Genomic DNA, 24033 nt, shown 5'->3' with positions numbered 1-24033 from the left:
TCTCAAACACAATATCTCACGCTGGCATGAGGTTATTTCAGAATTCTTATGATTTTAATTATCCCTGGGAACAAGTTACAGCAGCTAACTGGAAGAAATATCCCAACGAGGTTTCCACCCATGTGATTGCAGTTGACGTACTGAGAAGGGAGGTTTGTCGTCAAGGAAGGCAGCTAGTATCTGAAAGACTAATTACCGTGAAACAAGGCGTGCCTAAATGGATTACGATGATCGTGGGTGCTTCAAACCTTAGCTACGTAAGAGAAGTCTCAGTGGTAGATTTAGATTCCAAGACTTTGACCTTGCGGAGTTGCAATTTAACATATTCCAATATTTTGAAAGTTTTCGAAACTGTTAGATACAGCCCACACCCTGAGGATCCTCAAAACAAGACGCTTTTTAACCAAGAAGCCCAAATCACTGCATTTGTTGCCATTAACAAGTTGTGCAACAAACTGGAAGAATTTTCGGTACAAAGATTCAGAGATAATGCATCTAAGGGAAAGCAGGGTTTTGATTCCGTTCTTGAAGTTTTCAGTGCTCAGTGGGATAAAATGAATGGTGCAGTCAACGATTCTCATTCCGCCATAATAAATGGGAATTTTGATTTGATTAAAAACGCTTTTAGAAACAAGAATTAATTGTAACACTTAAACTATTTATATTTGGATGGAGATAAACGAAGAGAGGGAAACAGAGCATGTATATATTTTGGATACAACATTTATATTATTCTTTATAACGATCTTAATAGCCATGAATTGATTTTTTGCAATTTTTTTTTTCTTTCTTACTCCCACTCTGAACCACTTCTTACTACAATACGAGACCTTAACAAGCTGCATACTAACTACCAACCAAGCTGCATACTAGCTAACCAACAACGAGGCCCAATCATTCTCTTCATAGCCTCGGTATGATTACGGCAAAGGCTCCAACCGAGTCGCTAGATCCATCAAATCAATTCGAGTATGATGATACGCTGAACCAATTGTTAACGGTAGAAAATTTTAATGATAATGGCCTTGAATTACCAGAATCTGATCTTTGCCAAACCAGATCTTTCACATTGGATAACATACTTAATGAACCAGAAACAACGTTTGATTTTAAAGATGGAGATCTAGGCGCTAATGGTAAGAGACCGTTAAACTACGACGACGAGAAACAAGAAGAATTGCCCGGGAAAAGAGTTGCCTATGAAGATAATGTCCTTTCACCAATGTCCTTATCACCATTATCAACAGATGAAAGCTCGCGGCAGTCAATTACAGAATCAAAGAGGTTAAAAGTTAACAATGAGTTTACCATGAATCAAATCAAAGAGACCAAGAGAAGGATCGTCAATACTCATAAATTGATGTTGAATTTTAACCTATTAAAGGACAGTTACAACAAGACCTGTGAAGAGTTCAAAAAATCCATACAGAACCTCAGGGAAAGTGAAATTCAAAGAGCGCATCTTTACCAAGAGAACGAGAAATTACGGAAAATTGTGGTTGAATTACGTGGAAAACCAACCCATCAATAAATAGCATTGCATCTTAGCCACCTATTTGCATTTTGACAGACCAGTATATAGACTTTCTTATTTATAAAATAATATTACTATCATTAATCACCGAAATTTTGAGATAAACACAAGGAAAATTAAACTAGTTAACTACAGATTCTATTTAAGCATCTTGCTTGATAGTGTAAGTAGCATGGCACTTACCACAGTAGTATCTGTCCTTGTGGTTAGCCAAGAAGATACCAGCACCACAGTTGTTACATTCTCTTCTCAACTTGCTAACCTTACCTTCTGGGTCAACCTTGAAGTAAGACAAGATGGCCATCTTGACCTTCTTGTGCTTGTGCTTGATCTTCTTTGGGGTGGTGTAGACCTTCTTCTTTCTCTTCTTACCACCACCTCTCAATCTAAGGACCAAGTGCAAGGTGGATTCCTTTTGGATGTTGTAGTCGGACAAGGTTCTACCATCTTCCAATTGCTTACCAGCAAAGATCAATCTTTGTTGGTCAGGTGGGATACCTTCCTTGTCCTGAATCTTGGACTTGACATTGTCGATAGTGTCAGAAGATTCAACCTCTAGGGTAATGGTCTTACCCGTCAAAGTCTTGACAAAAATCTGCATCCTGGCTCGTCGGCAAAGTGTGCTTCTTTCTCACCAAAATGTCTGGGGATTTTCGAAAAGGAATATAATTGTAAGAAGTGGTAGCGAGTAATCTTTTTGACGATGACGAGTTGGAATATAGATGATGATAGTCAGCATCGTCTGCGTCGGTCTGCGCTTTCCGGATCGACGGTTTGATGAAAAAAGAAAGATATTCAGACGACGCGAAGACGCGACCAAGAAAAACTTATTGAAAACAAAAATCGAGAGAAAATGTACGGATGTACCGAAACATAGACAGTCACTCATAACCAGGTGGTATTGCAAGTATGGGCGGTTAAAATAGATGGGAAGATATATCAGCATTTATGTCAGTTTGTTTATAAGCAGTAGTGACGAGCCATATACCTCTAACGTATATCTGAAGGCATTAGGAAGGCTCTCTACAAATCCAAATCACTTCCACTGTCATCATGATCTTCGTGTCTCGGACGATTAAAAGACCTTGGTTCTAAGATTCCCACTTGTGCTAGTAGCCCTTCCAAGCTTTCTGGGGCAAATCCATTGGGATCATTGCCTAGCTTTGAGAATCCAACTATTCTTGTCACTTCTTTCCCATCCTTGTATGCCACTAAAAACGGCAGAACTTTGATCTTTAACTTAGAGACTAGAAATGGACAATCCTCCACGTCAATCCTTGCAAATTTGGTAGTTAAATGCCTTTCTGCTAATAACTCTAGCTTTTCATCCATATACTTGCATTTGCCAAAATTATCCAATCCAAAGTGTACCACACAACGGGGGCTTTTGGAAGCCAATTGCATTAAAGCTGATTCATCTTTAACCACTTGCAACGAACCATATTCTTTCTGTGTAACGTTCTTCTCCACGGTTTTCATATGGTCAGACATCTCCTGTACTCGTCTCTCTCTATAATGTGCCAAAAAGTCATCTTCACCGTCTAATAACTCGTCTAGTTCTGCATCTTCATCGTCAATAGATCTACCGTACTTTTCACGCTGTAATAGCTGATCTTCGAACTTATCGATGGCTTCACTCATTACGTTTTGGTGCTCATCTTCTGTTAAGATGCCTTGTTCATGATTAAACATGAACAACAAGAAGAGTCCTCGAAATGAAAAACATAGACCCTATTTTACACAATACAAAAACTGGTGCAAAAGGTGAATAAATAAGCGGGAAAAGGGCCCGTAAAGATGAATTCACTGTATGATTTAGATCCTAAATGGCGTAAACTTCTTTCAACCAACAATTTCCTGGGTGGTTTAACTGTTAATGAGTTCGTGGAAGAGTTGAGTAAAGACCATTCACTAAGAAGTGGTGATCCAAATTCAAGCGGTACCTTTGAAAAACTGAATCCTAAGCCCTATATTCGTACCTTTGAATCTATTCTTAAGGAATTGCATTCCCTTAGTGAACAATCTTCTGGTAGAAAGGCCCAATTAGTAGAGCAAGTATCAGCCCAGGAATTACAACATGCAGAAAATGTTATACAACTTTCCCAGGAACTTAAAAAGACCATGCAAAACTATGAAAGATTAGATAATCAATTGACCAATGTGACACAAGTGGTTTCACCATTAGGTGAAAAATTAGAAGTTGCCATTAGAAGAAAAAAGGCGTACATTAAATCGGTTGAATTAATTTCCCACTACAATGCCTTTTATGCAACTGGTGCATCAAATTTCTTGGAGGACTTGAGAACTTCTCCCAATTTTCAAAAGAAGAGACAAGCAGCTTTACTAGTTAAAAACCTTTTATCTTTAGCTCGTAAAGTGGATACTAGTTCGATCCCAAGAACTACAGAAACTGCATCCACAATTGAGAAATATTCAGAACTTTTGGAAACGGATCTTTTGGAGGCCTTTAACAATGCTTATCGTGTGAACAATTTCAGCCAATTAAACGAAATTGCACTCATTTTAAACCATTTTAACGGCGGTATCAATGTGATTCAAAGTTTCATTAATCAACATGAATACTTCATTGATACGGCTCAGATTGATTTAGATGTTCACAACCAGATTTTGTTAGAGGAGGAATTTAAGGAAAAATTGATTGCCCCTGATAGACATGGTGTCATTTATGAAAAGAACATGGTTGCACATTTAAGTGATATTGAGACTGTTATTAAAAATGAATCTAAAGTGGTGAAACGTGTGTTTGAGGAAAGATCACTTCTTGTAATGCAAAAATTCATGCAAAGAATCTTTGCTCAAAAGATTGAAGGTAGGGTTGATTTTCTTTTGTCCATTGCAGGCTCTCTTTCCAGTCTGGCATACGTGAGAATGTTACACGCTCTATACTCCTTATTGGGACAATTCGTTAAGGATCTGTCAGAATTCTTCCAAATTCAAGAGATCGATAGAGATGGTGTATTATCTACTACTGTGGAACAATGTTATTCAGAACTATTTTCCAAATACTTATACGATAAATCCAGATATTTTGATATTGAAAAGCGCAGTTTAGAATCGATTCTCATCGAAAAGACCACAAATTTCAATTTCTTACACGATAAAGATATACGCTCAAGACCATTAGCGAGTAAATTGAACAACAATTTGGAAAATGGATTTGTTCTACAGGAATTTGGTTCCTCTTCTAAGAATAGATTTTTACAGCTCAACAATTTCTTCAAAAGTAGTGTGGATAAACAACGTTTAACGTTTGGTCGTCACAACTCTCTAAAATATTCATCAACTCCACCTTCTAGTGATGCCTCTAACCCAGAATTAGACGCCGCAACTGGTGAAGCCGAAGGTTTCAGTCTGCAGGAGGCAGACGAAATGTTAAAGTGTGTGGTAGAATCGATCGCCAGAATAATGGAACTGGTTCCTAGCAAATCTGGTGCTTACATCTACGAAATTTTAGAAGTTATGCTTACAGGTATTGTTGGTTCTTATGTGGAGACAGCTCTGGAATTATCTTATTCAAGAGCTACAAGAATTGACGTCAATAATTCTTCTGAAATCGGTTTGTCTTTCATGAGATACATCTCAATGAGTACGGAAATATTAAGTTTAACATCAGCTTCAGTGAAAGCAGTGTTTTTACCACTGCTAAACAATGTACCCTCCATCAAAAAACAAATAATTGATATTACAAACACTCAGATAAGAAGATGTGAACTACTCATTAATATTATTCTAGAGGAGGTTACAAGGATATTTTTGAATAAATTTAACAATTCACTTTCTAAACAAAAGAAGAGAGATTTTTCACCCAAATCGCAAGATTTATTAGACCAAGACACTTTGCCAGCAATTGAAATTGTAACAGTTCTAAATTCTCTCCATATACAGGCTGCCTTATATTTGAAAGCTAAAAATTTGGAACTATTTTTAAACAAAATTGGTGAGGGTCTTTACGAATTATTGTTAAATCATTATGGGAAATTCCAAGTCAATTCCATAGGAGGTATTATTGTTACAAAGGACATTATTGGTTATCAAACTGCTATAGAAGACTGGGGAATTTCATCATTGTATGAAAAATTTGCCGCCCTTAGAGAACTTGCCAATCTATTTACTGTACAGCCCGATCTACTGGATTCATTGACTAAAGAGGGCCATTTGGCAGATGTGAACAGAGACATTATTTCTAACTACATTTCTCGAAGGGAAGATTTCAATCACGAAAAATTCATGGGCAGTGTAAGGCTAAATCTAAGGCAATACACATGAATACTTTTTCAGAAGCTTTATATATGCACATATCCATAATGAAAAAGGAATATCATATCATCTAACACATCTATATAGTTGCAGAAAAATAGGTGAAAATAGAACAAACAAACAATGCCAAGATTGCATAATTAGCCAAAAAATTCTTGAAAGGTCTCCTTGGTTTTTCATCGACATGGTACTTTGTTTTCAGAAAACTTTGGCCATAAGATGAACTCACTGGTAGAGGTAATGAAGAAATTGTATCTGTAGTTGCTTTCCCCATTTTACTTGCTACATTTTTGTTAAAGCTAAGCGGCAGAAAGTGCATGTAAAGAAACCACATGACGCTTAGGACAAAGAAAACCGAATAAAGTATTAATGGCAACTTAGGATCAGGAAGGTAGCACATTTCAGTTTGCCATGTCTGTTTGCCTTGTGCAGGTCCCGTTGCATCAGGATTGTGAAGTGACAACAATTGAATAGCAGGTCTTTGAACCCCCATGTTCATAGCACAAGACTTCACCGTGTATTCTTCAGCGGTCTTTACTACACCATTGACATCATACGTTTGCGTGATGTGACAGTAATCATGATCATCACCACAAAAGATAACTTCCGGCTGAACTTTGCCCAAAACTTCCGGCGTAATGTATCCGTCAATGACCGTCTGATACTGCGGACCTCTTTCAATAGGGAAAGGTTTCTTTGATTCTCTGCCAGGACCCTTACAGGGAAGCTGGTTAGGATCTCTCCAGAGCGGTACGTGTGAAAGCAGAATTTTTGGTAATGGATGATAACTTTGGGAAAATTCATCCAGAAAAGTTTGAGCAATTGATTTAATCTCAGGATTTTTATGATCTGACAGTGACATAGTATCCAATAGAACAATCGTATGATTTCCAATATCAATATAATCATTAGATTCGCCGTAATATGCTGTAAACCTCTTTCTTGCATCTTCTATAATTTCATCACCAAAGCCAATATCATGGTTCCCCGGTATCGACATGATAGTCTTCTTGGAAGGGATCTTGGGGAAGAGCCTATTAAACCTCCGGTACTCATCCATCCAATCCTCATCTTTCGCAATTCTACCGCCATCAAACAGATCACCCAGAAAGATATTCGTATCCGGATCCAAATAATACTGCACAAATTTCCAATTCCTTCTATGATAATTATCAATCACAAACCTACTTACCTGATACGTTATCCATGTGTTATTCGGATAAGCATAGGTATCCATAATTTGTGGATCAGCGAACAACCCAATCCTATGAGGTTGTGCGCCTTTTGGCCAATTCTCCCAACGGTTCCAATTACATCTTTTAATGACTCTCTTAACTACCATCCTCTCGTAGTAATTAATCAACATGAACCAAAGGCATAACCATATTAAAATATGTCTCCAATATACTTTATAGTTTCGACCCTTTGGAAGTAGTGTACTCTGTTGTGCCTGTTTCCCGCTTAAATTATCAGTATCGTCATCTTCTGGCTCCTTAGATTGTGGTACCAACTTCTTAAAACGATTTCGGTTCAACATAACTGCATTAGCTGTGTCCTTTTACCTTGTATTCCTCTGTATTCCACAATGTGTAGTTGTTTATCTTGTGGAGAAGTTTACAATGACATAAACCTAATGTTAAAATAACAAGTTTGTAGAAAGAGAAGATGAATTATAAGAAGGGAGAATCGGCTCATTCGGCTTGAGTTCATGTGGCAGCTGCTATGGCACAAGAATCCAGATCATTAAGGTCCAACAAACAACCACAGTCTAGTGATGATGAAAAGTTTGATTTCGATGTTGATGAGTATGAAATTGACCCCCACAAGATCTTAAAAACTGTTAATAGAGGTTATCCAAAAGCTATCAAGGCCGATAAAAGTGGTATTGAAGATGTAGCTGAGAAGAGGAAATTAATTGGAAGTATGATCTTAGAGGTACAAAGGAATTGTATAGGGTGTAAGGACAACACTAAGGAAGATACGCTACCAGATGAACTTTATTGGGCCTATCATAAGAAGATGACAAGACATGAAGCTAGAATGTTGGAATCAGATGTGATTCAAGGTGAAAATGAAGCCGATAAATTGTCTTTATGGTCTGAAAAATTGGACTTAGCCCATTGGCAACTGAAGTTAAAGCAGATCACAGTAATTAAGAATTCTGATGATGAGGAAGAGATGGAAAAGAAAAGAGTCTTAACCAAGGAGACGATCGATTCTATGCTAGCGAGATATCATACTATGAAGAAAAATCGGTCAATTTTACTAAAGAACAACAGAACAGGTAAAATTGATCCGGTAAAGCATTGGTCTCAAATATATAATAGAATCAATAGGAGAATGGTTTTGGACTATCACAGTTCGTCAGATGAGGAGGAAAATACAATGGACATCGATCAAATTAGAGCTCATAGGAAACATATCAGAGAGCGGCAATGTCGAGGATCAATCATCATCCAGTTGACTATGGCGGCATGCTCTTGTCACACTAAATACGCCATCATAGCTGAACCACTGAGAAGGCCGTATGTTATCAGAATCTCTAAACAAGAAAGACATCGGTGGAATAAACTGATGCAACAGGCACCAGGGAAATTTACCAATTATACTCAATTTCCGAGTCAAGTGGCATTACCGAAACGTAAGGTGGTTATACCATTAACAATAAATGGGGGTTCAAGTGAAAAAGTATCTCGACCCAATAGTGACTCCAGTTCAAATATCTCTGATGGAAATGCGCATGCTCCAATAGTTGGGAACAAAAAACAATCCTTAGATGCGCTACAAGTTGAAATTCGTACACTTCCTGTTAAACGTGTGAAACGGAAATAATATACTTTCTATCCATGTATATTACACTATTGTAAAACGAAATGCTGGGTATTATTTTATCTATGCACTAATTCTGTGAATTTATGTACCTCTGAATCATATCTTCTCTTTCACCCTGAGCAATGATTAAGCTTATTCTTTCTCCCAAGTGGGACTGGAAAGCAATTGTAGGCAGAGGTTTATTTCTTAACGTAGCGTCCTCTGCTTCACTGGTTACATCCGATTTTAGGCCATAGAGATGGATGAAAAGATTCTTGACCTCAAATAGTGACATTTCCGCTATTATGCTATTCTTTATATTCTCCACAGAATCTTCGATGTTCTGATTCAGCTCGAATTCATCTACTATGGCTTCTTTCAATTGATTGGATTCCAATTCTATAACCTTTAAAAGTGTTACCAGTTCGTATTGCGTAGGAAATTTTAGTAAAGGAAGATTGTTTGTTAAAAACAGAATACCATCTCTAGTTTCTGAATCACAATTAGGCCCAACTATTTGGTTAAAATAGATCTGTAGCACTCTGGTAACACTTTTAAAAAACTTAGCAGAGTTCTTCTTACTATTTGCCATGATACTTTGAAGTGTTCTCAAGAAAGAATCATTATTGTAAAAACCAGGACCTTCCAAGGTCTTGCAGTAGTAAACTGTTACTTTAACGCCTTGAGAAATACCTGCAAATACCATAGTTTCGTATTTTTCGAATAATTCAGTAAGAACTTCAATGGCAATATTGCGAAGATACTGGTTTGTGGATCCAACTAACGCTATGGCTGTAGGTATGCAATGTGATGGATTTGTATAACCATATTGTAAAATTAATTTGAGTGATCTTACCGCGACTAATGAACTTTTGATATCTTGAGACAGACAAATCTTCAAAATGTGTTTTAAGAAACGTGTGACTAATGCTGCACAAATACCGTCGCCACTAAAAGATTCTTGCTTTTTTTGACCCTTAGGGACTGTATTTGATGAGACAGAAATGTTGACACCAGTTTGTTTGATCAGTTTACTTTCCTCTGCCATGAAAAAATCATAAAGACTCTCCAAAATTACAAGTTTGATATCGAGATGATCACTTTCAAATTCATCATCAAGCAAATTTAGTATGTGCTTGGAGTTGAATAATTTAGGACGGTCCCCACATAATTGAGTTAGTGCCTTTATTGAAATTCGGCGAATGACATGTGGAATACCTTGACGTGATAACAAAAGCAAACATTTAGCAACGTATTCATGAACCGGTTCATCACTTTGGACATAAGCTGGCTTGGTCTCTTTATTAGGAAATTTGCAAAATCGTGCAAAAGCTGCCGCGAGGTAGATGAGCCGCTGAAGTTTACTTTCCACCGTAATATCACTAGGATTCTTATTTGCAATGTTGATATAAGGGCTCATATGTTGAAAGCAAGAAGAACAAGCCTTTGTAACCCTGCTAATATCTTTTCTATTTGTTGCAACACACCATATTAACGGCATCGCTTCTCCAATTTCTTTCACACTCATTCGAGGTAACCTACTCAGAAGAATTGTTTCCAAGTCAAATAGAAATTTAGGCTTAAAATTTGAAAGATTTTGCATTGTATTTTTGAAGACATGCAAAATATGGAACTGTAAGTTAGACTTCTCATCTGAAACAATATATGGGTAAAGAGCGATAATGTGATCTTTTGTGATGAATGCCGAAGAACAATCTGCAAATTTCGATAGTAGAACCAAAAATTTTTGCTTTAGTAAAATATTCGATTCAGTCGGTTCAGTAGATTGTAGTTCCACAATACCTTGAACTAGAGGGTCCGTAAGCTTATTGAGGCTACGAAGAATACAATCATATACTTCAGGTGAATGCAATTGTTTGTTTAATAGGAAAAAATTCAGATACCATTCAAATAATTGGGAGCATTTGCTGTTCATTATGGCGACACTTGACATCACAATCAAAATATTTTTATATTCTGCAGATTGTTGTTCCAAGAGATTATCATCTGCTTTGACAGGGAAAATCCATTTTTCTAAAAGCATATTTCTCGCCATTTCGATGATATTATCTTCCTCATCTTCAATCTTCAAAAGAATTCTCGACGCAACGAAAACTTGAGTTTCTAAGGATTTTGTTTCGTCATAGATATTCCCATTAATTTTCAAAACATGTTTTCTTATTAATACACTTTCATCGTCGTAATTCACATTGAGTTGCTGGTAATACTCCAAGTATGATGATCCAATGCTAATTAGGTCCAAAACTGCGTCTTTCACTGATGCAGAAGGATCTTGCAACGTTTTACTAATCGTATTTTTCACCATGGGGCTATTCAAAATCCTTTGATCTGCTGTGGCTAATAATGAAAGGCACTTGATCGCAGTCGATTTTAGTTTAATTTTATTCTTTCCTAATATTGATAAAATCAATTTTAAGTAGGGCTCGTACATGTTCAGCAAGTCGAGCGCATGCAAAATGGAAAAATAGCTTTCTCTTACCATTTGAGGTTCTATCTTATTCATAGGTTTTTTGATACTGGTACTTCCCTCACCCAATTTTTTTACTTCATCAATCGTTAGCTTCAGTTTCTCTCCACTCTGACCTTCTGCATTATCAGCATACTCGTCCAATCCCATTAGAATACCGAATTTTTTATGCCATAAGTATTTCCCAGCTGAGTGTCTTTCAATTGCTCCAGTGAATTCAAAACAGTTGTCAAAATATTTGGAAAAATTTGGGAGACTACTTGGTGAATTAAACAACCTTACCAAGTTATTGGCATCCTCTGGATTTGTACTACATTTGATTTCAAACATCGCCAAACCTATTGACCCTAACAAATGCAAACAAGTCGATTCAATGTTCGCGGATTGTGGATGTGATGGATCATATGCAAATAAAAGTTTCCTGGTAATAAAATAAAGCAAATCTTGTGAAACACACCATTGAGGAAACGGTAATAATGCTATGAGGTCTTGAACATAATTTTCCAAGACATGACGATAATTGGTGGTACTTTTGACAAAGCGGTCAAAAATAGATTCGGCCAGTTGGCTTGCGAAACCGTTAAGTGCTCTAGTATCTTCCGAATACGTTTCGCTAACGGCTGGGATTAAATCTGGTTGAGAGGTTGCTATCATTTTGGCATAATCGTAACTATTCACATTTTCTAACAGTAAAATGACAGTTATTGTGAAATCCGTGGCAAATACATCACTTTCCACCTTCCTAAGTCTTCTCTGTACTCTCTTAACGGGCAATTTCTCTACGTTCGATAGCAGTTCTTCTATTATAAGTTCTCTCTGATCGGGCAATTTAGTGAATAATGAGACTAGAATGTTTGTACTTTCTAATTTGACGTTATCCCTACCATATTGTAATGATAAGGTATTACTCACAGAGTCTAGTTCATTATCCATGAGCAAATCTGTGAAGATGTAGATAAGTTTCGTAATAAGACCCTTGTCCAGAAATGGCTTTTGATAAATGTAGGATGGTAATAATGAGATAGATTGATGAAGTAAACTCAATTCCGTCCTTAAGGCAGTTAGATCTGTCAAAGACTTTTTGATTTTTCTCACTGAATTACCAATAAATTCTAATGGCGTTAGAATGTACCTTTCCAAGGACAGTCTCTTATCGTTGCCCTCTAGAAGAAAAGTAGTAAAGATCAAAGATACAGATGCATGGGCAATACGATTGAGTGTCTGATCCTCCAACTCCTCCATATCATTAGACTCAGCCATTTTAATGTTGATTACCAGGATATCCAACAGTTTAATCAATTTATCCACACTAATATTCCCCACAGATCCACGAATTGACAAACTGTTATTCATGGCCATCTGCAACTTAGCCAAACATTCCTCTGTTAGAACGTAATTTTTGGTCGGCAACATCGTCCAATATTCCACATTTCTATATTCACTCGTTGAATCTTTTTCAATTTCATCTAAAAATGCCATTAGATCCCCCATGTATCGTTGTGCAAGAGATGCCAGATTGACTGTCACATTGGATCCAACTTTCATCTTCTTGGTATTGGCTTCAACATTAAGGTCTATGGTATGAGTCTCAGTGGCGTCCAGTTTATGCTTCTCCACTTTCTTGGGTAAAACCTTTGATTCATCTTGAATATCATCACTGTGCACCTCAATATTCGAAGCCATCAAACACTGTTTAGCTAAAGGCGAAAGACCTTCCATCATATCTGGTGCTGATTCAGCTCCATTATTTTCACTAGATTTCCAGTTTTTTGGACGTCTGAACATGTATTTGCTCTTCTTCGTATCCAATTCAACAATACACTGTGATGATTGATCTAACGTTTCTGAAGATGGTGAAGAGAATGCGTTTCCAACTAGAGGCATAGACGCTCCTCTAGTCGGATCTATCAAATCTGAAAGACCACTCTTTGGTATTAAGTAGTTAAGAGGCTGTCCCTCAAGTGATTCTAACAGTCTTTTCGGTATATCAATATCCTCACCTGGAAAGTTAGACATAGCCGCCAATTTCAACGAGATCTTGAGGAGGCACACCCTCAGAGTATCAATAATGAACCAATAATATCAAAGTCACCGTATAAAGACCTCGATCGAGCTCACTTCTTCGATTGAAGCAGCCTTTCCCTAAGATTTTTTAGTAGCTTTATAAACTGGTAACGAGTTTGTTAAGTTAGAAAATCAATGCTCTTACTTAGATCTATATAAACATAACGAAATAAAGATCGGTTTCTCATGAATAAGCCAGTTCTGAAAATTGTACATGAATGTAACAATTATTTTCTGATAAACAAGCCTCCTAATGTACTTTCACAACCTGGAAATGTTCATCGTTGGATTTACCATGGACTTTATAAGAACCAACATGTCAATACGCCCAAAGTTCTGTTAGACGAATTGAAATCCCAGAGCAGCACTAGTAAAAGAGATTTTGATAGTTGGAGACTAGTACACAGGCTGGATAGTTGTGTTTCAGGAGGGTTGCTCGTCGCTACAAACAAAAATGCTGCAAAGTACTTCTCGAGGAATCTGAAAGAGGGCGGTAATAAAGGTTATAAGATTGATAGGAGGTATGTAGCCATGATAGACAACCCAGGTAAGGGTGATCCCAAATATCTGAATGAATACGGTATAATCGACAAGATGGGAATGGTATCCAAATACAGAAGATTTGATGAAAAATGTATACTTGTTGAGCTCTCCACTGGACAAAAACATCAGATTAGAAAGCACCTTTCCCATATTTTAAAACAACCAGTTTTGAACGATGTTAAATACGGTGGTCCACTATTACCACATACCGATCCTTTACAGATAGCATTACATGCAGCTTGTGTTAAAACGAAGATTGGTTTACAAAAGAGAGAACATCTGATACCAATGACATTTAACAACAATGGTAAGCTGTGGGATCGTCGATATTTGGACGAAAAAGGGAATTTCATTCCCGAGATTCAAAAGATGCTTTTGGAAGAGTGGACATTCTAATGGGAATCCAAGTTTGCCAGGAGACAATCGATTATTCTAAAACATAGCAATTTGTTACACTGCTTGTTCTTCGATAAAATCTCTATCCATAAGTGAACATCGTCCTGCGTTGTTCCAAATAGTAGATGTATGTGCTTGCGCTGGATGAATTTCCAGAGTGTGTTACATGCCTCTACTTTAACGGCTTCCAATGCCTCACCTGTGGGGACTTCGGTACTGGGGCCCATATCAGTATCTTGAGGGAAAAGCATATGCCTTAAACTGACAAACAGCTTTTGCCAAATGGAAGCTGTCGTGATTTTTGTAATTAGAGTATTTTGAAACACACTGTGTAAAAACTTGTCCATAGGCTTGAATCTAGAAGTCCCAAATCGTAATGATTTGAATAGAGCAAATAAAAATGGTTTCTTATCAGAAGTTCTAAGCACATCTTGAAATAAAAATGTGAATATGTAGCGGTTGAGAAACGGCTGTTGGTCACTCCTTGTGTTTGATCTAGGAGCCATTTGAACTAGAATACCGCCTAGAGATACAATTGACTTCAAAACATTCTCAAGAGACCAGGAACTGGGAACAGTACTTTTCTCTTGGTCCACTGGTAGTTTCCTCAAGACATCGAGAATGTAATAAGGCTCCAACACGCTATCCAGCACTTTACCCAACAAAAGATCATTGAAAAGGGCTTCAAGAAAAGTCGATTGTAATTCAGATTGATTGTCCAGGGGTTTTTTCAATCTTTTGGTGATCAATTGTGGGTATTGATTCTGATAAAGTGTCAAGTTACAATAATGTAAGAAAGTTGACGATTCTGAACTTGATAATTTTCTCATTGCTTGGACATGTTGTGATAGAATCAATGCCAGTTGATCACATACCAGGTCCTCAAGATCGATTTCACATTTTTTCAAATAAGCAATTGTATCTTGAATCAAATCGAATACAAGGGTTGGAAACTGATCATCTTGTGTAGGAATCTTGACACCATACCACCCTAGAAAATTACGTACAATCAATGCACAAAATGCGTTTATACTCAACTCTAGTCGATCAAATTTGTTGATGCGCCCATGAAGGGAGGTGGTCCAATTGGCACGACATAGATCCTTCAAATAATCATCACTATCCTTGGGATGACGACTCTGGAATTCGTTTTGTAGTTTAAATTCTGCCCTGTGGGGTCTAATCAAATTATGCCTTTGGAATTTTGGTATTAGACTTGAATTAGTGTTGTAAAGGATTGACATATTGTATAAGGTCTGTTTAGACCAAACAAAAACAAAGGCAAAAAACTAAAAGCTATAAGTTTTATCAATGGATTCAATCGTTCGGCAGCTTGAGGATCCTTCAATATTCCATTACAAAGATCTGTGGCTCAAGGAAACCGATAATGATAGGCTGTTAGTACTTGAGATCTTTGCCTTTGGTGTTATGAGTGATTCAAAGGGAATTGAGCTAAGTCCAGGAATGAGGCAGAAATTACAAAAATTGACTATAGTTACACTAAGTGAAACACATAGAGAATTAACCTACGAGCTAATTCAATCAGAGGCTCGATTGGATTCGTCACTACAGGCAGAATTATATCTGATCCAACTCCGTCAATTCTTTGAAGTTAAACTGGATCCAGTACGAAAAGTAGCACATATTGGCCGCTGTTACGATTGTAGAGACGTTTACAATCAAGAAAAGCCATTAAAAGCAGTTAAACCAAGAGTCACCGGCTCTACTCTACGTGATTCACTGGTTCAATGGAGAAATTCAGTTAACAATAAATAATAGTTATGTATGTTGTAATAAATATAATCGTGTGTCCGATTTACTGATAATAACAATCTGCTTCAAATCAGTCTGCTTCAAATGTATTAATTCTTCTTTTCCTTTTGTTCCTGGTCTTCCCTATTCTTCCACAATGAAGTAAGAACGCCAATGGTTCCGTTCTCTTCAGTTTCCAACTTGTAGACACCAATTATAGAAAGTAAAGAACCTAGGGAAAGTAGGAACATTGCACGGCCATGGTTCTTACCGTAAACTCTTGCCGGGATATAATCAATGATACAGGATTGGAAGCCGACGTAAAGATGTCCAAGTAAGATAGTGGATAAAAGACCATCGGCAACAGTAGAAACGGAACCACCAGTAGCTAATGGAAGTGTAACCAATGGAATCATAGAGACTGCCAAAAATCTTTCAAAGTCCCAGTGGTAAGAACCATGAGTCTTGTGAGGTTCAGGTGCAATGAATGGATCGTTGGGGGTACCTTCCACACCACCTGGCTTCTGTGGTAGAGTAGATAAAAATGGAATAGTCAAAGAACGTTTGGAAGTAGTGTGGAATGCCCTGTTTAGAGACGTCCTAAAGATGGTTCTAGGTAGCATTTGTGCAGGGATAGTCAATTAGATTAGGTGATGTGATATGACAACAACAACGGAACAATACAATTCGATGCAGTCAGTGGGAATAGAGATAATCTAATTCAATTAGATTATCAGTGATAAATAAATAAATAAATAGTCCGAGGGTACCAACGGATTAATGAATATATAAATGTATATTTTTTAAAGTAAGTTAATGGTTGCACCAAAGCACCTTTAATCTTTCTCTTGGGTTAATCTTGATGCGCTTATTACGGTGATATGCATTGGAATATTTCACTACTGATAAAAAATCTCGGATCCGAAACACGGAGAAAATTGAGAGTTGTCCGAAAAATCCCCTTGTCAATTAGTCGGACAAATCGGAAACTGGAGCACGTGAAAAGCACATGACAGAAACCGGGTAATCATAAATACAAATCACGATGAACGAGCGGAGACCGATCGGGACCATTTACGGATTTACGAAGGGCTCGAAGCCCATTGATGATTACAATTAGCACCAAATCATCAAGACTAATCAAAGAAACTTATAAAAGGGTAAAGGATTATTTGACAGTAGGTTGCCATCATTTGTTGATTACTCTCAAATCTCTCAATCCCAAAAATGTTTCGCAACATTCTACGTACAGCACGTTCGGTTCGTGCACTTTCACAGGCTAGACGTTTAAATACTGAATCTGTCCCCATCACAAGGACTTCCGTTTTACCCAATGGTCTTACAGTTGCATCTGAGAGACTACCAAATGTTTCGTCCGCCACCGTTGGTATCTTCGTAGATGCGGGATCTAGAGCTGAAAACGCCAGGAATAACGGTACTGCTCATTTCCTAGAACATTTAGCATTTAAAGGAACTAAAAACAGAAGTCAAACTGGTATTGAACTAGAAATCGAAAACATTGGATCTCATTTAAATGCCTACACTTCGAGGGAAAACACAGTTTATTTTGCAAAATCCCTTGAAGAGGACGTTCCTCGAGCAGTTGAGATTTTAAGTGATATTTTAACAAGATCTGTATTAGACCCCAAGGCTATTGAAAGAGAAAGAGATGTCATCATAAGAGAGAGCGAAGAAGTGGATAAGATGTACGATGAAGTTGTGTTTGACCATTTACACGATGTTGCATACAAGAATCAAGCATTGGGACGTACTATTTTGGGTCCTATTAAGAACATTAAAACCATTACAAGGGAAGATTTGAAAAATTACATCGATAAGAACTACAAAGGTGATAGAATGGTTTTAGCGGGTGCGGGTGCCATAGACCATGAAAAGTTGATCGAATACGCCCAGAAGTCCTTTGGTCACATCCCCAAGGCAGAATTTCCGGTTCCATTAGGTTCACCTCGTGGTCCTCTACCAGTTTTCCACAGAGGTGAGAAATTGATTCAAGAGGACACTCTGCCTTCGACTCACATTGCAATTGCAGTGGAAGGTGTATCTTGGTCCGGTTTAGATTATTTCATTGCATTGGCAGCTCAAGCCATTGTAGGTAACTGGGACAGAGCCTTGGGTGCAGGAACTAATTCACCTTCACCATTGGCAGTTGAAGTATCCAATAACGGTACGCTGGCTAACTCATACATGTCATTTTCCACATCTTATGCAGATTCCGGTCTATGGGGAATGTACCTCGTGACAGATTCTCAAGAGCATAACGTGAAGAACGTTTTTGACGCCATTATTAAAGAATGGCGTAGAATTATGTCAGGAAACATTTCAGAAAGTGAAGTACAGAGAGCTAAGGCACAATTGAAGGCTGCTTTATTATTATCGCTAGATGGATCAACCGCTATCGTTGAAGATATGGGGAGACAAATAGTTACCACAGGCAAAAGGCTATCGCCCGAGGAAGTTTTTGAAAAAGTGGATAGGATAACAAAGGAAGATATTATAATGTGGGCCAACTACAGATTAAAGGACAAACCCGTATCGTTAGTGGCGCTAGGTAACGTTAAGACCGTTCCAGGTGTATCCTATATTGAAAAAGGGTTGAATGCTTAAGGAATAAGATATAGAGATTAACATAGAAAGAAAAAACAAAAATTTAGGAAAAAACAAAAAAAAAAAAAACAGTATACATATACATATATATGTACTCTCTGCATGTAAATATATTCATTTTAATAGTTCCTCTACAATCCTGTTAATGGTAGCATTGTCAGTTGGATCCAGTGACTTGATACCCAGTCTTCTTAAAACCTCTACAATTTTAACCTTGTCAAAACCCTGCGATTCGAATTCTTTCACCAAGTTAGGATCAATTCCATATAACCGAGCCTCATCAACTTCTTTTTCCACAGGTGCACCACTACCACCATTTGATGAAGCATAAAGTCTTGTCCATAGAGCGGCTGTTTTGCTGAAGGACTCCTTATCCCGGAGATAATGTTGGGCAACTTCAGCATCTTGTGGGTCATTAGGCTCAGGTGATTGTAGAAGTGCCTGTAACGAGATCAATGCACTCTTCAAAGTAATAACTGGTGACCATGCATTCTTCAAAATGTCTAGACAAATAGCACCAGTAACAGATGAAATGTTGGGGTGGTAAACTTTAGTGTCGAATTTCATCTTTGGTGGTTTGAAAGGGTATTCCATGGGCACTTCAATATCAATGATAAAACGACCACCTTGGTATGGAGTCTCTGGTGGGCCCAAAAATGAACCTTTCAAGCGGTGAATATCGGATTCGCTGATGAATTCTAAAGTGATATTTGCCGCGGGATCATCCCTGACAGCTTGCAACTCTTTCATAAGTCTCTTGGCCCTCGACATGATGGAACTAATTTAATTTAATGGAGGCTCCCTGGCGGTCAACACTCTTTTAGCCTCAACGTACTTTAATTCTACTATAGAGTACGTATATATGTGTATTCTTTTAGCTGATGTGCGCCGGTTGACTCTTTAAAGTTTCCTACGCTTATTCCAGGCGGCCCTTCATATTTCGTACAGTGTGATCAGTATAGAGAGGTAATAAAAGCATATATTTGAATGTTGTATATTTAAAAGTATATTCCATGTAAGAAATTGAATGTTCGTCCCATACATAACTTTTCCTCTATGCTTCTGCTAGATCATCTTCTTTGCCGTTACTATTTTGCCCAAAAACATCTGTTTCCTCTTCCTCTTCCTCTTGATCCAGATCCTTGAAAACACTTTCCTTCGGCATCCTCTTCATTACTTCTGGTCTATCGAATAAGGGCCCAATTTTTTTAATCCATCTCTGCCTTTTATCAAGTAGAGCCTTCAAACTTGAATTGGCTGCTTTTTGTTGCGCTACCTGTGATGCTGTGCCTTGGTTTACAGAACCTGCAGATCCCCCACCATGATGCTTCTTTCTCTTTTTGGGCACTCTAATTCGTTTGATATATGCTTGATCAACTTGCTTATCAAGATCATCCAAAATAGATGAATATTCCTGCCATGCCAGTTGTCTTTCTACCAATGGTACCAATGCTGTTTTTCGCTTTTGATTTCTCATTGTAACTTGTTTCAATGAATTTTGTAATTCCCTTAATTCCGCGCTTATCTCGTCATCTTCTCTGCCTGTAACCCAATCTGGATCATCACCATTACCACCTTCATCTCGTGGCATGTTCATATAAATTCCCACATATTTCAATTCTCTTTTCAACCTTTCCTCAAAAGTTGGATAATCCAGATTAATGCTATTAACTTTCCACAATTGTGGATTCGGTAGCGTACCTGTAGTACTACCATGTAAAGGTCTATTACTATTACCACTGTTGTTATTGGTATTGTTAGTATTATTATCGTCTGCTTCACTTACAGGCGTATTTGCCATCCCCATCGGTGTCCCTTCTCGACTTTCACCTTCGTCTCTAGAAGGCGGCAATGAAAATTGACCGCTTGTGCTGGTATTCTCCTCCTTAACTAAGTTTTTACTCTCGTCTTCACCATCACCTTCGTCCTTAAGTATGGCAGATAAAAGACGAGACACCAGTGGTCCACAAGAAACTTCTTCGGTCTCTAACATGGCATCATTGATATCTGATGGACTTTTCTTCGGTAAGATAGATGACGGATCATTAATTGGTGGTGGTGATGCACTAGAAATACTTTGGTTATCATCTTCCTTTAACCAAACATCGCTGTAAAGTGGTCCTAGTTTTGGGATTACATATGGCGTAAGTTCGGGATCATAGGATTTATTAACCTCCAAACTTAAAGGTATAATGTACTTGGATTTTAAAAATTTCAAGTCTTCATCGCTAAATTCTCTGAAGAAATTTTCCACAGATGCCAGGAAGGTCGAGTATTGAATTTGATTTGTAGGTTTTGGATGTGAAAAATCTTGATCCGGAATTTCCCCAGGTAGAAGCTCCTTAAGATCATCTGTCGGATAACTTGCTACTTGGTACTTACGTTTGAAAAACTCTTCACCTGTACTTTCTAAACCTTCTTCATTAAAAAGTCCCAACGATGCCGCTGCCTTGGGTAAGGTCTGTGATACAACAAATTCAGATTTAGGATTCCTTACGCTAGGATCATTTTCCATCTTATCCATCTTATCCATTTCAGTCTTTTGTTTCTTTGGTTCTGGTTCCGCCGACCCTAAGAGCGTTTTATCGCCTACTCCATGTCCCTCTGCACTTTTTGTCGGCTCCTCCTCTTCATCATCGTTTTCAACCATCAATGACCTTTTCCTTCTTTGAACAGGCGGTAGTTCACCATCTTGTTCCTCTTCTTTGGCAGATTGTTCTTCTTTGGCAGCTGCAGCCTCTGCAGCACCTGTTTTAACTTTCTCAATACTACTAATCATATGCTCGTCATTTTTTGCAATTGAGTCCAGGGAAACTCTCAATTTATTTAATAGTGACTGAAGCTCGCCTAGTGTAATTCTATCGGGTACAGAGCGTACATGATCTCCATTTAACGTACCAGTGTCCCGCTCAAATGTCAGACTCAGCGTGGAGAGAATTGATGACAAAAGCCCCGATGGAACCTCTTGAGAGGTATTTTCAGCAGCACCCACATCTTTAGGTGCCTTACCTCTCTTACTCATTGTCAAAAGAATAAACCGCCTCCAATGTTATCCTATATTTCTCCTGTATTGTACGATATTCGAACCTTCAAACGATTCATCTTGTTATTCATTCATAAGTTCATATTTACTACCGAAATCCTAAAGAGGGTAACCAACCCATTTTTTTTCACCAACATGAAAAAAAATCATCGAGAATTGATTGAACATTCATTCCAACAGATAAGGATTAAGGTGTAAGGATCATTATAAGTTTAGTGGCCATGTCTTTTGTCGCTAAGCGTCTTCTTTGCTCTTCGAGGGTTCTTCTCAACAAACCTGCGGCACAAGTGGTTCAGAACACCCCCACAAACTTGTATTTAGAGCCTTCAAAATGGAAAGGATTACCAACTGAAAAAATATTCCATCTGTTTAGAGAAAGGGTTGCAAAGCTTGGATCAAGATATAGACCATGCGAAGAGGAATTAGACGCATTATTATCCACATCTGAAGAGACTGGAGTCCTAAAGCGCGATATTCATAAAATTTACTACAACGGTGAGAAAGGTGCAGTAGATATTATTGGTGGATCATTAAAAGATAATTATAGTCCCACTCCTTTTATGTTTGACGAATTGCCATCACAGGCACAGGATCTAGTAGCTCAACATAGAGAACAGAGATTTTACAACAGGTTAGCAGCTTATGAACTTCCATTGTTGGTACAATACAGACAAGAATATAAAAGACCTTCTAGAGAGACGCACCCAGTGGAGTACAAGTTTACTACTTACATTGGTGAAGAACACCCAAATGCCCGTAAAGTTGTTTTCAAAGTTAAAGTTGGAGATTTGGGACTCGATGAAAGACAGAGGCATAAATTGTGCCTTTTAGCCAAAACTCGTTACGATTCTACTACGGATATTTTCAAAATGTCAAGTGATAGGTACCCAGAGGCTTCACAAAATTCCCGTTATTTGAATGATGTTTTCCAAAGGTTACTAAATGAATCAAAAGATATGTCAGATGATTTTAGCGATATTCCACTGGATACAAGACATACTCAGGCCAAACAATTACGCAAAAAGCAGCATAATTACGAGTTTCCTGAAGAATGGAAACGTCCACAAGATGCACCAAAACCTAAATTCAGCTTCGTGCAAACTTTATCTCAAAACCTGTAAATAATAGAGATATAATCTTTTTTTGTTAAGAGTACATACAAATCTACAGAACCGGCTGTCACCAGAAGCATAGCATAGATTAACTTAGCATTCGCTTCACGCATTCAAATCCTTCTTCTTGTCCTTCTTCTTCTTCTTCTTCTTCTTTTCAGAACTGTGATCCTCATGAGACCTCTTCTCAGGAACTGGTGGTTGAGGTTCTGGAATATCTTCATGTTGAAGGTTGAAAGGAATTGGAATTGGAGCATGTGATGGTCCATCAGATGATGATGGTGCAGTACCATTCTTCTTAGCTTCCAAGTATTTTTGCTTTTCCATCTGATAGTGCTCTAATTCAACACTGTAAGCTTGTTTCCACTTTTCTTTCTCAGCATCGCTCAATTCCTTCCATTTCTTAGAAATCTCTTGGGTAATTTCAGTGGAAGATAGTGGTGGTAAACCTGCTCTCTGTCTTTGATCACGGAGTTCTTGACGAACAAAAGCTGAATAGGCAAAGAAAACCGTTAATGGTTTCTTTGGAGCATTTGGATCTCTTTCAGCCTTCTTCTTTGCTGCAGTGGGCTTACCAGGACTTGGTGCACCGATTAGTGCATCCTTTTCATCTTCTACTGGGTTGATTAAATCGCCACTAATACCATTAATTTGGTTACTAGCACCTGCCAATTTTTGTAAAGCTTCAGTCAATGTCGTAAATGCCTCGATCTTCTCCTCTTCATCATCACCGATGGCATTGTAAAATTCGACGAGAGAAGAAGCTGTGTGATCAGCACATTTGGATAACTCAAAGAGTGAGGAAACCAGCTATTGGGAAAAGTCCATGTTAGTATATATGACTCTTGTAAACAACATGAGAAGGTAACTTAAATGATTAACATACCGAGTCCTTGGCTAACTTGAGCCTCAAGCCTGGATCGTTGGTCATGTGTGAATATGGCCCTTGTTAGTCTACTGATTCCAGAAGGAAAATAACAATGTTTGGAACCCGGTAAAGTTAGGCAGAGTTCTGTCTAGGTGTTAGAAAGAACTCCCACTGGGGTTCGGGGGAAGTTAGACAGAGGCGAGAGGTCGTCGGACGTGAAAAAGCGTCTATTATCGTGATTGGTCGAAAGATGAAAGGAAAGGAGGGTAATGCAGAGGAATGGCAGGGAAATGTTGAATTCATATTTGAGAAATGAAGGGTAATAGAATATCACTAAATATTGCTGTAAACCGTCTAAGAGAGTCTAGGAAGGAAATTTGATCGAATGTGTGGCAAGCTTTATCAAGAGACCCTTGTACAAGCACAATATAAAAAGGATGAAAGGATAAAAGGATGAACGGAATTTCGAAGCTTCTTCGCTGCAGGAAAACTATTATTACGTACAGCAATCCATGCTTG

The 24033-nt window shown here is 38.0% G+C and overlaps 17 protein-coding genes across 17 annotated transcripts; 8 read left to right on the top strand and 9 right to left on the bottom strand.

Moving 5' to 3' along the window:
• Positions 1–26: 26 nt before the first annotated feature.
• Positions 27–641, top strand: ZYRO0C04070g (PRELI/slowmo family protein; the record flags this gene model as incomplete). Its single annotated transcript, XM_002495789.1, has 1 exon — positions 27–641. One exon carries the CDS (start codon positions 27–29, stop codon positions 639–641), a length of 615 nt encoding a protein of 204 aa, XP_002495834.1.
• A 275-nt stretch (positions 642–916) lies between these two features.
• ATC1 (Atc1p) lies at positions 917–1531 on the top strand (the record flags this gene model as incomplete). The annotated part of the gene is made up of 1 exon (XM_002495788.1): positions 917–1531. One exon carries the CDS (start codon positions 917–919, stop codon positions 1529–1531), a length of 615 nt encoding a protein of 204 aa, XP_002495833.1.
• Positions 1532–1676: 145 nt separating this feature from the next.
• On the bottom strand, positions 1677–2135 carry RPS31 (ubiquitin-40S ribosomal protein S31 fusion protein; the record flags this gene model as incomplete). Its single annotated transcript, XM_002495787.1, has 1 exon — positions 1677–2135. One exon carries the CDS (start codon positions 2133–2135, stop codon positions 1677–1679), a length of 459 nt encoding a protein of 152 aa, XP_002495832.1.
• Positions 2136–2557: 422 nt separating this feature from the next.
• Positions 2558–3226, bottom strand: PLP1 (Plp1p; the record flags this gene model as incomplete). Its single annotated transcript, XM_002495786.1, has 1 exon — positions 2558–3226. One exon carries the CDS (start codon positions 3224–3226, stop codon positions 2558–2560), a length of 669 nt encoding a protein of 222 aa, XP_002495831.1.
• Positions 3227–3331: 105 nt separating this feature from the next.
• Positions 3332–5821, top strand: SEC10 (exocyst subunit SEC10; the record flags this gene model as incomplete). Its single annotated transcript, XM_002495785.1, has 1 exon — positions 3332–5821. The coding sequence occupies one exon, from the start codon at positions 3332–3334 to the stop codon at positions 5819–5821; it is 2490 nt and encodes an 829-aa protein (XP_002495830.1).
• Positions 5822–5891: 70 nt separating this feature from the next.
• Positions 5892–7349, bottom strand: CDC1 (putative lipid phosphatase CDC1; the record flags this gene model as incomplete). Its single annotated transcript, XM_002495784.1, has 1 exon — positions 5892–7349. The coding sequence occupies one exon, from the start codon at positions 7347–7349 to the stop codon at positions 5892–5894; it is 1458 nt and encodes a 485-aa protein (XP_002495829.1).
• Positions 7350–7534: 185 nt separating this feature from the next.
• Positions 7535–8644, top strand: SAS4 (Sas4p; the record flags this gene model as incomplete). The annotated part of the gene is made up of 1 exon (XM_002495783.1): positions 7535–8644. One exon carries the CDS (start codon positions 7535–7537, stop codon positions 8642–8644), a length of 1110 nt encoding a protein of 369 aa, XP_002495828.1.
• A 67-nt stretch (positions 8645–8711) lies between these two features.
• SCC2 (cohesin-loading factor complex subunit SCC2) lies at positions 8712–13127 on the bottom strand (the record flags this gene model as incomplete). Its single annotated transcript, XM_002495782.1, has 1 exon — positions 8712–13127. The coding sequence occupies one exon, from the start codon at positions 13125–13127 to the stop codon at positions 8712–8714; it is 4416 nt and encodes a 1471-aa protein (XP_002495827.1).
• Positions 13128–13361: 234 nt separating this feature from the next.
• Positions 13362–14114, top strand: PUS5 (pseudouridine synthase PUS5; the record flags this gene model as incomplete). The annotated part of the gene is made up of 1 exon (XM_002495781.1): positions 13362–14114. The coding sequence occupies one exon, from the start codon at positions 13362–13364 to the stop codon at positions 14112–14114; it is 753 nt and encodes a 250-aa protein (XP_002495826.1).
• NVJ3 (Nvj3p) lies at positions 14111–15358 on the bottom strand (the record flags this gene model as incomplete). Its single annotated transcript, XM_002495780.1, has 1 exon — positions 14111–15358. The coding sequence occupies one exon, from the start codon at positions 15356–15358 to the stop codon at positions 14111–14113; it is 1248 nt and encodes a 415-aa protein (XP_002495825.1).
• A 67-nt stretch (positions 15359–15425) lies between these two features.
• Positions 15426–15890, top strand: CSN9 (Csn9p; the record flags this gene model as incomplete). Its single annotated transcript, XM_002495779.1, has 1 exon — positions 15426–15890. The coding sequence occupies one exon, from the start codon at positions 15426–15428 to the stop codon at positions 15888–15890; it is 465 nt and encodes a 154-aa protein (XP_002495824.1).
• Positions 15891–15976: 86 nt separating this feature from the next.
• ZYRO0C03828g (CybS family protein) lies at positions 15977–16489 on the bottom strand (the record flags this gene model as incomplete). Its single annotated transcript, XM_002495778.1, has 1 exon — positions 15977–16489. One exon carries the CDS (start codon positions 16487–16489, stop codon positions 15977–15979), a length of 513 nt encoding a protein of 170 aa, XP_002495823.1.
• Positions 16490–17093: 604 nt separating this feature from the next.
• Positions 17094–18491, top strand: MAS1 (mitochondrial processing peptidase; the record flags this gene model as incomplete). Its single annotated transcript, XM_002495777.1, has 1 exon — positions 17094–18491. The coding sequence occupies one exon, from the start codon at positions 17094–17096 to the stop codon at positions 18489–18491; it is 1398 nt and encodes a 465-aa protein (XP_002495822.1).
• Positions 18492–18605: 114 nt separating this feature from the next.
• UBC1 (E2 ubiquitin-conjugating protein UBC1) lies at positions 18606–19262 on the bottom strand (the record flags this gene model as incomplete). The annotated part of the gene is made up of 1 exon (XM_002495776.1): positions 18606–19262. One exon carries the CDS (start codon positions 19260–19262, stop codon positions 18606–18608), a length of 657 nt encoding a protein of 218 aa, XP_002495821.1.
• A 283-nt stretch (positions 19263–19545) lies between these two features.
• On the bottom strand, positions 19546–21513 carry NGG1 (histone acetyltransferase NGG1; the record flags this gene model as incomplete). The annotated part of the gene is made up of 1 exon (XM_002495775.1): positions 19546–21513. The coding sequence occupies one exon, from the start codon at positions 21511–21513 to the stop codon at positions 19546–19548; it is 1968 nt and encodes a 655-aa protein (XP_002495820.1).
• A 242-nt stretch (positions 21514–21755) lies between these two features.
• Positions 21756–22655, top strand: RSM24 (mitochondrial 37S ribosomal protein mS35; the record flags this gene model as incomplete). The annotated part of the gene is made up of 1 exon (XM_002495774.1): positions 21756–22655. The coding sequence occupies one exon, from the start codon at positions 21756–21758 to the stop codon at positions 22653–22655; it is 900 nt and encodes a 299-aa protein (XP_002495819.1).
• Positions 22656–22751: 96 nt separating this feature from the next.
• HMO1 (Hmo1p) lies at positions 22752–23577 on the bottom strand (the record flags this gene model as incomplete). The annotated part of the gene is made up of 2 exons (XM_002495773.1): positions 22752–23456; positions 23533–23577. 2 exons carry the CDS (start codon positions 23575–23577, stop codon positions 22752–22754), a joined length of 750 nt encoding a protein of 249 aa, XP_002495818.1.
• Between the last annotated feature and the right edge of the window lie 456 nt (positions 23578–24033).

Source organism: Zygosaccharomyces rouxii, assembly GCF_000026365.1.
Source record: "Zygosaccharomyces rouxii strain CBS732 chromosome C complete sequence".
Lineage (NCBI taxonomy): Eukaryota > Fungi > Ascomycota > Saccharomycetes > Saccharomycetales > Saccharomycetaceae > Zygosaccharomyces > Zygosaccharomyces rouxii.
The sequence above is the reverse complement of the archived record's forward strand: the minus strand, read 5'-3'. Positions and strand labels throughout refer to the sequence as shown.